Source organism: Euphorbia lathyris, chromosome 5 (assembly GCF_963576675.1).
Source record: "Euphorbia lathyris chromosome 5, ddEupLath1.1, whole genome shotgun sequence".
NCBI classification, from domain to species: Eukaryota; Viridiplantae; Streptophyta; class Magnoliopsida; order Malpighiales; family Euphorbiaceae; genus Euphorbia; species Euphorbia lathyris.
Window position 1 is genome coordinate 10,917,323 of NC_088914.1, and position 14,597 is coordinate 10,931,919.

A 14,597-nucleotide genomic window follows, 5' to 3' on the forward strand; every position below is an offset into this window, starting at 1 on the left:
TGAGTTCTCTCCCTCTAGGGGAATTCGTCAAGGAGATCCTATGAGCCCCTTCCTTTTCGTCATAGCTATGGAAAGATTGTCTCACCTGATCCAAGAGGCTCTAAGCAAAGAGACCCTCCATCCTGTTTCCATCAACAGATTCTGCCCTCCTATCTCCCATTTATTCTTCGCCGACGATGTAATAATTTTTCGTGGAAGGGAATGAGGAGCAAATTGGTGTGGTTATGGATATCTTTAATCGTTTCTGTACGGCTTCTGGACAGAAAATTAATATCCAAAAATCTCGAATGCTCTGCTCGAAAAACATGAACAGAGATATTTTTTCAAAAGCTTGAGTGATCTCTCGGGCATTCCCCTTACTCATTCTCTGGGGAAGTATCTAGGGATCCCTCTCCATAGTGACAGAGTTTCCAAAGCCTCTTTCAAAGATATCTTGGACAAAACCAACGGTTTATGTGCAAGTTGGAAAGCTAACTCTCTGTCCTTTGCTGGCCGTCTTACCTTAATCCAGTCTGTCAATTGCGCTGCTCCTAACCATGTCATGCAAGCCTGTAGGCTGCCTGATCCGGTCCTCAATGAGCTGGATAAAATTAACCGCCGTTTCCTCTGGGGGGAATCTGGTGAAAGTAAAAAGATCCACTTGGTTCCTTGGAATGAAGTCTGCCAGCCTAAAAACAAGGGGGGTCTTGGTATCAGACATGCTAAAGATAACAATAAAGTCCTTTTAATGAAGCTCTTTTGGAGAATGTGGCAGTGCCCTTCCTCTCTTTGGGTTCGTCTGCTCTGTGGGAAATATCGCAAAGACAAAATCTTTGGGGGCCCTAAAGAGAGAGTTGCCAGTTGTTCTTTCCTCTAGAAAGGACTTAATGCTGTGTTTTCAGAATTCTGCTCAGGAGTTGGTCTTGAAGTAGGAAATGGGAAAGATATTAGTTTATGGTATGATACATGGATAGGCGATAAGCCTCTAATTGATATTTGTATCTCCCCCCTAGCAATGTCCGTAATTGGAAAATTGCTAATGTGGTGGATTCTGAGGGAGACTGGATCTGGCATAAATTTGAGACCTTCTTTAACTTGGAAACTCTTCTTAGAATTAGAGGAGTTAAGATTAGTAATCAGGAGGAAGATAAAGATAAACATTGCTGGGCCCTGACAAACAACGGCATTTATTCTTGCAAATCTGCCTTTGAAGCTTTTTCCCCTATCAGAGAAGACCCTCTCTCGAATACTTGGAAGACCATTTGGGCTCTTAAAATCCCTTACCGTATGAGAAGCTTCCTATGGCTGGGTGTCAAGAACAGGTTGCTTACTAACTCGGACAGGCACAGACGTCACTTAGCGGAGTCTGGAGCTTGCAGCAGATGCAGCGGTCATGTTGAAACTTTGTGCCATGCTCTAAGGGATTGCCCTAAATGTAAAGAAGTGTGGCAAAAAAGTGTGGCAAAAAATCCTCCCTCACCACATTCTTCCTTCCTTTATGTCGCACTCCGAGCTTGACTGGTTCTCAGATGGTGCTAGGGGAATTCTTTTAGATAAAATGGAAAATGGCAACATCTTCTTTGCTCTCGTCTGTTTCCATATTTGGAAGTGGAGGAATGAGGAGATTTTTTCGGATAAAATTGTCTTTATTCATGATTTAGTTGATTTCTTCACGAAAAAATTCTCTATTACCATGGAAAGCTTCAAAGGGGATCCCCTTGCCAGGGTTTCCCAGAGAAGAGAGGTCCAGCTTGTTTGCTGGAGCAAACCTAGAGAAGGCAAGGCAAAACTTAATACAGATGGTTCCTGTCTTAGCAATGGTAAAATTACTGCCGGAGGGTCCTTCGGGATGCTAATGGCGTCTGGCTATCTGGTTTTACCCATAATTGTTGGGGTTTTGTGTCATATAGTCAATTGTTGCAAGATACAAACTTAATGTAAATGAATTGTTCTTTATGTCATTTGTTTTAATGAGATATATGTTTTATAACTATATAAAGGCAATCCCTTTTAAGCACTAAATAAAGTCTAATAAAAGGAAATCCGTAAGTTTGTTTAAAGTGATTATAAAGTGTTCATACAAGCATGAAGTGAGACAAAACTTTATAATAAACTAATAAACTTAAAACCACCCCAAGTCAAGTGATATGTTTAGGATTGATATATCACGGTTGAGACTTGTATGTAACAATGTCTTCTGTCCGACAGAAAGCTGATCTCACAAGCTTCATATATATAGATATCTGGACAGTTACATAGATCCGGTGAAACGTTGTTCATTAGGATTGGGGATCCGATTTGAGATAACAGGATGGGTAGATTCATCCTTGTCAACTGTTCATCTCATTGGTATTACTAGGTATAACTAATCCTCAGACTCAAAAGAATGTTAATTGGTCACCCTGAATTACTGAATGTGAGACTTTGATCCTGCGGTCCCACGATCCTTAACAGAGATGACTCTGGGGTGTGAACTGCAAAGGTTGGGTGTCACAGGAAGTAATGTCAGGGTAGTTATACATTGGATTGAGCATTTATCACTCCCGATTAATGGGAGATACATCCAAGGATCACTTGTGGAATACTTGACTTTAAACCCTTGCAAGGTGATAGCTTAAGAGTAGAAATACAGATTTCACTTAACCTATCTTTTTGAGTTGACTCGGCCAAGAACAAGTAAAACGAACGTCTCGCTATATGTGACTTGACATTACCCATAGTCATAAGATTCAGTTCAAGGATGTAGTTGATAAAGGATCGTATTATACCGTAACTAATACGGAAGGGTTAACGACAGAATCAACCTGTCTTCTTAACGGACTCTGGGGGAATGATTACAGACTTGCCAATAACATACTCAGTACATCATTCCGTTATGCAAAGGATTAAATATAATTCTTGAAGAAATTAATTTAATAGGTTGCATACGGCCAGAAGTAGTAAGGACCTAATGGATCACACATAAGACTTGGAACCAAAAGAGAGATGGATATGATTAATAGATGGAAGCCCAATTGAGCCCAGTAAGGCCCAAATATATGGAGGGGGCCGAAATTTGTATATAGAGGTAAGGAATTGATTTTATTCCATCAATCCTAATTTGATTAGGATTATGAATTAAATTAATTAAGAGATAATTAAATTAGGAGTTTTAATCAGATTAATATTCTCCTATTATTAACCAATTAGGTTATTTATTATTATCCTAAATATATTAGATATATAGTGAGATAATAATTAGGAATCGTTTTCTGAATTGGATTCCTATTAAGTAACCTATTCCTATCTAACTAGGGTTTAGATTCAAGCAACTATATATACCCCCTCCCATGTGAATTTCGACCAAGCCCCTAACCTCCCCCTATTGTGATTTTCAAAATTACTAAGTTAGAGAGAGAAAAAGAATTCCATTCCCCAGTTCGTGGAGAAGAATTCATACGGCATTCCATCGATTGATTAATCTTATTCATCCCTCTTTCTCCTTGATCTTGTGTTGGTTAATTGGAGGCAATCTATTTTGGTTGCATCTCATAAGGGTTGATTTTATCTTAACCTCACCGTGTTAAACTTTGTGGTTGGAATCTCGGAGAAGAATTGTGGGCGCTTCTTTAACAACGGTAGATTGTTCATCGAAAGGTATTCCTTCTTATCCCTCTTTATATAAAATAACGATTAACGGATCCTATGGTTAAAAGGAAATAGGCTAAAAATTTTATATTTCCGCTGCTATACCTTAGCCCTAATTTCCTTCAATAATTTGGGTATGGGCTCTTCCTTCTCAGCTGAGCTTTGGGGTATTCTTTCAGGAATCAGGCTTGCCATCAAACTGGGTATTAAGAGATTATCTGTGGAATCAGATAATATTGAGGCTATCAACAGAATCTCTATTAGTCAGGCGAGTTGCCTTAAAAGCCAGAACATCATTAAAGCCATTTTAAGGCTTCGCACTTCCTTTGAGTTCTTAAACTTCAGCCATATCTACAGAGAACAGAACCGGGTTGCGGATCATCTGGCTGTAGCTGGGCATGAGGGGATGTTAGATGTTTCTACCCTTTCCAATCCTCCCATCTATCTTTCTTCCCTTCTTTTAAAAGATAGGATTGGGTCTAGTCTTCCTAGGCTAATCCCGGGCTAGGTGTTTCTTTTGTTTTTTCTTTCCTGTATCTACCAAAAAAAAAGAAGGTATTTATTTTGTATGAGATAAGGTGCAAAAATACCCTTAATGTCTAAAATTATGCAATTTTACGCCTAATGTTGGCAGCCGATAGCAATTTAACCCCTAACATTGGCAAGTTACGTCAATTTCAGACATGATTATAAAATGCAGATATTTTATGTCAACGTTAGGGGTAGAATTGCATCATTTTGAACGTTATGGATAAAATTGCTCATAGTTGTAAAATTTAGGGGTATTTTTGCACCTTATCCTTTTTGTTTTTAAAGAAATTTATTTTGGTGAAAAAATTTAAACTAAATTGTGTGAAGTACAGAAAAAGTTAAAATAAATTCCGTATAAAAATTAAAAAATTTCTTTTAGAAGTTAATATATTCATAAAAGTTAATATTTAATATTGTATAATTGTTCTCCAAAATTAATATTCAATATTAAAATATTAATAAAATAATAAGTTATTTTCAGTGCAACATTATATATTTGTTAGTTTTTCTTTATATTTGTTGCATTGGATCACTCAAATCTATATGCAACAATTATTATTTTGTTGTTTTTCACGGTTTTACCTTATTTTTATAACAATTTAAACAAATTGTTGGATTAGCTTACTTAAATGCAATATGTGAAACAACAATTAATAATTTTATTGCATAATTGTTTCTCGTCCAGCTAAATTGAAACTAAATGCAACAAAAATGCAACATTATTGAACTAAAGCAAAACCAATTCATCTATATTTGTAAGGGATCATTCCATTCATCATTATAAAGAATTTTTGCTGGCTCTGATACCAATTTGTTGGATCAAATAAATAAACTTTCAAAGGTACAGAGGAAAAGTATAATTGCTGGAAGAAAATTCTCTTATCTTACTACTTGTATTGATAGGTATTTATAGATTACAGACATGTCGCTTGGTAAACAACATTAGCTCTCTATAAATGCAGATACAGAAATACAAAAATGACTCTTGGATAATCCACTGTACCAAATTAAAGACTCTTAATTATAAGTTTATTATTTCAACAACAACAGTTGTGTAAAATCAAATCCAATTGGCACATGAAAGTGAATATGTATATATATTTATATTCATAGTGATCAAAGAGTTCTCTGAATCTGAAACTAACTAGTGCTGCTAATTTTCCATTAAATTCCATTGTGACTTTGTATTCCTCGGAGAAATTACGGGTTGTATCGATCTAATGTCGGAGCTTCAAATGAAACCGATGGAGGAGACAGACAGGTGGTTCGCAGCGGAGGAGAAGGAAGGAAAGTTGGAAAGGGCAGGCCAGAAGTGGAAACGAGTGAGTGGGAAGAAGGGAGAGGAAGCAACCGTTCTTTAGGTTTTTATTTGAACAGATGTCTGCTTTTTATTGGTCAGGCATACCACATTGTACTATTGACGTGGTATGCCTGGCGTATTCTAAAATTTCTTCTACAATTGGGGGTTAAATATGTTAGTGGGATGGAGCAATTTGAAGGTATATTAGCTATTGAATCAACATGTAAGGCATATAAGCACTTCTATTCCAAATCGCAGTACAAGTAAGATAAGATAAACTACAAAAGTAGCGTTATGGTTATTAGGGTAAAATTTTGTGCATGTTGAAACCAGCTTTTCACAAATTTAAGAAATTTCAGACTTCATTAGCGACAGTCTAATAGATTTCCGATTCAGAGATGGATATTGGAAAAACGGAAGTATTTACTAGGCATGTCTGTGCTTTAAAATGGAATTTCATATGGTTGGAGTCTCGAATTGTCATGAAACTTTACTTTCAACCTTACTTTCATATCTCTTAGATGCAAGAGACTCTTCTTCTAAGTATACTCGGACTCACCAAATACTCTTTAAATATATATATAATATATATGTATGAAAGAGTGGGTGACAAACCCATGTCAATGACCCACCTTTACACCAGTGAATTTCTTGATTGGCTTCATATCAACGCTAACTGCCAAATATCACACAACCTTTACATAATTGAAAGAAACCAACACGTATAACCACATTTATCATAACATATTTCAACAGTCACACCTAAATCCTAACATTATAATGCATACGGCTTAGTGATTGTAATGGGAGATAAGAAAAGGTGTAAAAATAAGATTTTCCTGTTGTGTGAACTCTAATGATAAAGTTAGATTCCATTTAAATACAAAGTAAACAGAGAAAAATAATTAATCATGTAATTTTTGACAAATCAAACTTGTAGACGATAAGAAGGTATAGCTTGAAGATGCTTTTCCCTAACCGTCACCAGCCCCACCTTCTCCGTCATGTCCAAGTCATTAGGCAACATGTCATTCGGCAACTTCCAATCGAAGCAATGCAACAATTGAGCCACCACTAGCCGGCTCACAGTCATTGCGAGTTGAAGTCCTGCACATCCTCTGCGCCCCGAACCAAAAGGTATAAGCTCAAAATTACGTCCAAGAACATCAATATCTGTACCTATAAACCTCTCTGGCCAGAATTTCTCTGCATCAGACCAAACACTGGGATCTCTTCCTATGCCCCAAGCATTTATAAAAATTTGTGAATCTTTAGGGATGAGAAATCCATCAACAATTGTGTCTTCTGTTGCTTTGTGTGGGACTAGCAATGGTGCTACTGGATGGAGTCTCAATGATTCCTTTATAACCATATCTAAATATTCCAGATTTACTAAATCTGATTCTTCAACTGTTCTGCTCATGCCTACTTTATCTTGTAGCTCCATTTGTAGTTTGTTCATAACTCTTGGGTGTCTCATGATTTCTGAAAGCATCCAATCAATTGATGTTGATGTTGTATCCATTGAACCTATTAGCATGTCCTGTGATGAGCCACTCATGAGAATATTTCGCTGAAACTATCAATGTTAGGAAAAATTCTAAAAAATCTCTTTGGTTACACTTTAAAACCTCACAACTAACCCCCTATAATCACGCGGCTAATCACGTGCTTTTTGAGGAATTATTTGTTTCAAATAAGCAAGTTGAAGAGTTTGTTGTAAGGTTTTAAAGTCAAGGATGCCAGTTGCTGTTTTTACACAGTTGGGGGCTGAGAATGTATTAGACCTTTTTTCTGTGACCATGAGAGGACGGGGCCTTTCGCTAAAAACAAGTATTTTATTTTGATACTATAAAAATGGCTGTTGACGACCTCAAAATAGGAAATTTCAAGAACTAAAATTTTTTAGCACAACTTTTACTATGAAATCCAATTTTTGTTTTCAAAATCATTGTTTTCGGAACTCTCTCTAAAAGATTACTTTAAATTCTCTTGCCTTACCAAACAATTCATAAACGAACTCAAAACTAAAAAGTTAAAAAATTAAAAATTGATTAAAATATCATCAATTTTGAAGTCATCAATGATCATTTTAACAGCCACAACTTAAAAGATGCTCGTTTTTAGCAAATCGAAAGAACTCAGTTATCTTTTCGTCGCAAAAAAAAACATACAACAATCTTTTTGTAGCAAAATAAAAAATTCACAAATATGCAATTTGTTTCGGAATAAAATTCTGAATTTCTTACCAACATAATGGCTTTGACATTATCTCGACCTTGAAGATACTCGGCTTCTTTAGTCCCCGTTAATTCCAACATAATATCAACTAAATCTTTTGTTCTGTTTTCGTCGCTAAACTGAATATGTTCGTCGATTATTTTCTCCAGGAATCTATCAAACACTTTGCTAACAACTTCAATTTTACTTCTTAAACCCTGAATATCAAATGGTGAAATCAAAGGAAAGTAATCCCCCAAATTAGGAGCTGATAGTAATCTCAGAAACTCTTTCATAACAGCCATGAAACCCCTCTCATCAAATTCCTTTTCCTCATATTTCTTCCCAAAAACCATTCTACAACTCATATCCGCACTAAGAGAAGCAATCTTAGCCGTAAGATTAATCACAGTCCCTTTAGAAGAAGCCTCCTTAATGTAATCTATCAACAGATTAAGCTCTTGTTTTCTCATAGTCTTAAATGAATCTATCTTCTCTTTGCTTAGCAATTGTGTGGTGCACATCTTGCGGACATTGCGCCAATACGAGCCATATGGCGCAAGGGTTATGTTCTTCTGGTCATAAGTCATGTACTTCGATGAAACATGGACCGGCCTATTCGCGAAAACAACGTCATGGGTCTTAAGAAATGACTCGGCGAACTGAGGCGACGAAACAACAATAGCCGACACTTGGCCTATGCGTATATGCATAATAGGGCCATATTTTTTTGATAGTTGATACAGAGCTTGGTGAGGGAATTTCACTAACAAATGGAGGCTGCCGAATATTGGGAATCCAAGTGGTCCAGGAGGTAGTTTACTCTTAGACATGCTCATCTTTCTCCATGCTTGGACTAGAAAAAATAACAAGGCAACTATGGAAATTGCTGAAAGTGGCAAAGCCATAAATATAACATATATGATTCAACTGGTGTGACCTTGCTGGGCTATTTCATGGAACAAAAAAAATTAATGATCAATTTAATTAATTACATTCTGGCAACAAAATTTGGCTGGAGAAAAGACATGTTAATATATATATAAACAAGGAATTAATGACTACAAGAAAATGGTAATTAGCAACCAAATTTGGTTGCAAAGTGATTTTAGTGACCGATTTCGCAACCGGAATTTTGGTTGCTAATTACTGTTTTTGTTATAATCATAGAATCAAGAAAAAAAACCGCTGAAAAATTGGTGAATTTAAACCATGTGTTTACCTCAGAGAGTGGAGACCAGCAAGAGGTATTCGTGAAGCTAAAATAATGATTTTGGAAAAAGCAAATTTGAGGAGTGTGTCCATTGGGGGAGGAATCCTGTACTTTTATAGGAGATAATATGAATATAGAACACTTTGAAAAATGAAATATTTATCAAATAAATAGCAATAGAAGGTACTGAAATAATTAAGGGGAAACGATTAATTAATCATGGAGTATAAATAATATTTTGCAGCAATAATATTAATAAAGGGTTAGAAAGGAAAAATATTTCTGAATTTTTATTTTATTGAAACTTTTGCATTACAAAATGAAACTATAATTATTTATAGAGATTGGAGATATTTCAGTCCAATGTAATTATTAATTGGAGATAAGATATGTGTGGACATGTGATACTTTTATTTCTTTTTGCTTTATTTATTGTGTTTTGTCATTATTTTGCAAGTTGCAGACATTATATGCAACCAACAAATTTGTTTATCTTTTTGTTATTCCTAAAGGCATGGGTTTCTAGATTTGGTATGGTTCTATTATTATATATTTTATCTTTCTTTTTTATTAGTTAATTTAGTTCAAACATATAGACATACACGTCATTTGAACAAGTACTTTAATTTTACTATGTTATAAGGGTCAAATTTAATAATCACTTTGGAAAGTGCAGATTTAATTGTATCGTATATGGAATGTAAAAATTTGATCTTAATATTTGAAGTAAGGTTGATTTTACATATATTTTATCGAAAATTTGAAAAAATTATTTTGATTGTTATTTAATTGTTATATCATATTTTTAAAATAAATTTGTCGAGAAATTGAAGTATTTTCGTACATTTATTTTGTGATTTTTTATAACTATATTAATAACACAGTAAATATTTTAGACAAGTTGATACAAAAAAAAATTGTGATTAACTTATAATGAGTAGATTTAGTTTTTTTAGCATTTTAATATAATTTTATTAGTAATACACTAAATATCTTAGACATAATTAATATTTGGAATGTGTGAAGTGACAATCAAATATCAGTTAAACCAATTTTTTCTAATTTTCAACAACCTAAGGATAAAAAATATCTTGCTTGAAAACATTAGGATTAAATTGGCACTGTTTCATATGTTACAGCTAAATTTACACTTCTTTTTAAAAGTTAAAGCATCTCCAAAAATCTCGTAGTTGAGTTTTTAAGTTAAAATTTGGAAGAGAGAGTTAAAACCAACCGCAACGCTCTCTTTGTGAGTCTTTAAGAGTCTACTTATTATTTATTAGTTCCTCCTTATTTCATTTTTTATTAATAATTTATTCTTTTTTTTTGGTTGAAGAGGAAGGGTGAGTCACCCCAGGAAAAAACAGAACATGAAAGGAAAAAAGAAAGGAAAAAAGTCTCAAGTTAAGTTTACACCAGAACCAGTAGAGTTCAAACCGATCTGATCTTCCAGGAGAACGTCACGGAGGCATGCAGACTGCCTATCACACTCGTGATGACCTAAGGGGAGAGTTCCTGCGAATTTCGCCATCCAATCCGCGGCCTTATTACCTTCTCGGAAGGTATGGACCACTTTGACATCCGAACTTTGTCTCATAAGGGTTTTACATTTTTCAATTAACCAGTAGTACATGTGGTGTGATACCTCCTTGATATTAACCAGTTGAACAACAAGGAGGGAGTCTAGTTCAAATATAACCTCCATATATCCTTCGTTCCAAGCTAGGACCATTCCGTAATACAACCCCCAAAACTCTACCAGGTCCGTCGTGCAAATTCCGAGATTACAACCAAAGCCTCCTTTCCATTACCTTTGTTGCCCCGTCACAATTCACTTTGACCCAATCTCCATTTGGCGGGTTCCAAACTGTTTTCCTCCTTTGGTTGCTTCGGGTGCTCATCCTGCTATCCACTTTGCTTTGCGAATATTCTTGAGCCTGACTCGCAATAATCTCCTGTTTCCGTTGAGGATCAAGGTTGGTTGAATTAAAGACAACTTCATTTCTCCAACGCCAAATCTGCCAGCACACAAAGGCAAACACCGAATGCCATTCCAGCCCTTTCCAACGGGTAGTTAGCGTCAGGTTCCTGGACATCCACTCGTGAAGATCGCCTGAACTGAACTGTTGATACCACTGATCAGGGACAAATAATTTCCATACCTTCCTTGCTTCTGGGTAGTCCCGTAAAAGATGGAGTGTCGTCTCTTCCTCGGGACAACTCTGGCATTTTGCATCTTCAACTAGCTTCCTTCGCACACGGTTAGCGTTTGTTAGGATAGCCTTGCGCTGGACCAGCCATATGAAACATCGCACCCTCTCAGTCATCTCTAGATTATAGGTTACAGTCCAATCTTGGTTGTCTGCGTCATCAGCTCGGCTCGGGATCTCGGCGTGTATCAAATTATACAAGGATTGAACTGAGAAGTTGCCGGAATTAGATTTCCGCCAGAACCAACCATCTTCCTTAGTGCAATCCTCATAAAGAACGTAAGACGCCAACTGCATCATCACGTCTGCTGATAAGTAACCCTCTAGCTGAGCCAGTTCCAACCCCTAGTGCTTCGCCAGTAGTCGCTCACTTTATAAATAAGAGCATCATCCGGAATCGGGCCAGTTGCCACCTCCACAAGAGCTAAGTCTCCCGTCCAAATATCCGTCCAGAATTGTGTATCCCTCCCTGTCCATAGAAGTCGTCCAATACCGCGCGGGATGATCTTTGCACCTTCCACCAAACCCTTCCAAACTCGACTGCTGCCTCTTTTGCCCCTGAACATATCCATACCCTTTCTTTTACTTGCGTATTTATCTTTAACTGCTCGAGTCCATAATAAGTTCGGCTTTGTGAGCATTTTCCAATTCAGTTTAGCTAGAAGCGCTAAGTTGTATTTCCTCATTTGCCGAATGTCGAGTCCCCCATTCTCTCGCTTTTGACAGACGCGTTCCCAATTAACCAAGCTTATTTTTTTATTTCCCTCTTTGCTTCCCCATAGGAATCTTCTACTAATTGAATCTAAAAAATTGCAGGTCTTCTTTAGGAGGAGATTCGTTTGCATAGTGTACGTCGGCAAAGCAGTTAGGACCGATTTAACTAGGGTGATTCTACCCGCAAGTGAAAGCGATTTCTCTCTCTAGCCCGACAGCCTTTGTTTCACCCTTTCCACCATATGATTAAAACTCTGTGCAGTAACTCTCTCTTGTATGACAGGCACACCGAGGTACTTCCCAATAGAATTGGTTTTCGTGATCCCTAGCTCTTCAACCACAGCCAACTGATCCCGTTCTCGTTTGTTAGTAGAGAAGAACACACTTGACTTGTTCAGGCTGACCCACTGCCCCAAGCAATCACATAAGAAGTTCAAAACCGATTTATTTACCTGGGCATGTTCTCTTGATGCCTCCGCCATCAGGATTATATCGTCAGCGAAGAAACAATGTGTAAACGGGGGGCCATTCTCTGTTAGTGCTACAAGTTTCCATGCTTTGTCAGCCACCGTATCTAGAATTAAATGGCTAAGACGTTCAAGGCAGAGCACAAAGATGTAGGGCGAGATAGGATCACCTTGCCTAATTCTGCGTGAAGGTTTGAATCCTTCACATTTCTCGCCATTCCACAAAACATTCATGTAAGCGGAAGAAACACATTGCATTATGTTTTCCACCATCCCTGTTGGTAACTTCAACTTCCTTAACGTGTCTTCAACAAAGGCCCAGCTGAGACGGTCATAAGCTTTCTCGAGGTCTAGTTTGATCATCATAGCCCCCCTTCTACCCTTCTTATGTTTTAGAGAATGCACCGTTTCCTGGATGAGGATGATGTTGTCCGAGATTTGTCTGCCCAGTACAAAGCTACTCTGCATCGGACTCACCAGACTAGCAAACTGTGGTTTCAACCGGTTGGCAATACATTTGGTAACTAGCTTGTAGGTCACATTGCACAAGCTAATGGGTCTAAACTGGGAGAAATCCTCCTGGGCGTTCACCTTCGGAATAATCGTGATGGCGGTGTGATTTATTTCTTCCTCAAGAACCCCCTCATTCAGTGCTTTCAGAATATTCTTGCTTGTATCCAATCCGATGATACTCCAGAGTCTTTGATAAAACCCAGCTTGAATCCCGTCCGGGCCAGGTGCCTTCCAGGGTGCCATGGTGACGAGAGCAGCGTGGATCTCCTCCATGCCGCATGGCTTATTAAGGTCAGCCAGGTCATAATCAGAAATAGTCGGGAAGGCATTTCTGGAACTAAGGCGAGCTCTCCCGGGACTTTCCTCAGTATATAACTTGCTGAAGAAATCGACGACCATAATCTTTAGAGCTTGACTATCCCAAATCCAATTACCTTCAGTGTTACGAATGCCCTGAATTTTGTTACGCCTTCTTCGGATGATGGTAGTCGTGTGGAAGAAGGAAGTGTTCCTATCTCCACTGCGCAACCATTGAATTCTAGACTTCTGTGCCCAGTAGCATTCCTCTTGTTTCAGAATGTCATTTAGTTCATCAATAAGCTTCCGTTCCAGTCTGATCAGTCCCTGAGTAAAGCGTTCTGATAAGGCTCTTTGAGCCCCTAGGATTCTTGCATACACACGGTTTCTCCGCTTGAAAATATTTCCAAAAGAGTGGCTATTCCAGTTTCAGATCTGATCAGTGAGGTTTTGAATTTTCTCACTCAATTTGTCTTCGTGTTTCCACCAATTAGAGATCAGTTCTTTGAAGCCTGGCGCCTCTAGCCAGGCGTTAAGGAACCGAAATGAGTTCTATGTTCTGCTGTTTCTCTAACATAATTCAACAAGGATGGGAGCATGGTCAGACTTGTTTCTTTGAAGATGCCGGACGGTCGCCTTAGGGAAATTATGTCTCCAGTCGGCCAAGCAAAGTCCCCTGTCCAGGCGGCACGCAATGCGTGTTCTAGGCGTAATTCCTCGGAACTAGGTGAAGCAAGGTCCTATGAACCCCAGATCAACAAGCCCTAACTCTGCAATCCAGTTTACAAAAGGAGCGCTTCTATCAATAGCCATGGCTGAGCCTCCCTGCTTCTCTGATTTTGAACTAATATGGTTAAAATCCTCACAGATCAGCCACGGAAGATTAATGGTGTCTTTCATCTCTCTCAATTGCTCGAAGAAGAGCCTTTTATATCTCATCTGGGGGCGCACATAAACTACAGTAAGAAGGAAGGGTGAGCTTTGAAAATTACCTTGCTTCATGGTAACAAGACAGTGTATGAACTGGGGGTCTCGACATTTAATTTCAATATCAGGAATGCTTTCGTCCCAGAAAAGCCAGATTCCATCATTGAAGCCTTCAACATCCATTGTAGTATAGTTAAGGAGATGCACTTGTCTGCCGATATCCTGCGCACGGGTACTGGGGATTCTGGTTTCCAGCAGACAAAGAATAGATGGTCTATGGGTCTTCACAAGATGGCAGAGAGCTCGTTGAAAATCGGTGCCGCCAGCACCAAAACAATTCCAAGATAAGATCTTCATTAACAATGTATAACGGCTAACCAACATTACCTCAACCAACATCAGACTAGGAGCGTTTCTGAGCGCTTTCGCCTCCCGCTTCCCCTCCATTCTTTTTAGCATGGTCACACAAAAGTTGGCTCATTTTATCATCTCTTCGTTGGCCATTGTCAGGTCGAGGTCGATTCGTATCAATTGAATGTAAGACTAGCCGTGTTTCTGGTTCAGTTCTGATCCGCTTCCCCCTTCTGTTGATGTTGTTT

At 38.0% G+C, this 14,597-nt stretch overlaps 1 protein-coding gene across 2 annotated transcripts; it reads right to left on the reverse strand.

The window, feature by feature from the left end:
• Positions 1 to 6,258: 6,258 nt before the first annotated feature.
• Positions 6,259 to 9,163, reverse strand: LOC136231095 (cytochrome P450 71AU50-like). 2 transcript variants are annotated; one of them, XM_066020358.1, is made up of 3 exons: positions 8,880 to 9,163; positions 7,687 to 8,513; positions 6,259 to 6,980 (listed from the first exon to the last, which is right to left on the reverse strand). In XM_066020358.1, exons 2-3 carry the CDS (start codon positions 8,494 to 8,496, stop codon positions 6,366 to 6,368), a joined length of 1,425 nt encoding a protein of 474 aa, XP_065876430.1. In that variant the 5' UTR covers positions 8,497 to 8,513; positions 8,880 to 9,163; the 3' UTR covers positions 6,259 to 6,365. The 2 variants fall into 2 exon arrangements, with proteins under 2 accessions (XP_065876430.1, XP_065876429.1); XM_066020357.1 differs by having other exon boundaries at positions 7,687 to 8,606.
• Between the last annotated feature and the right edge of the window lie 5,434 nt (positions 9,164 to 14,597).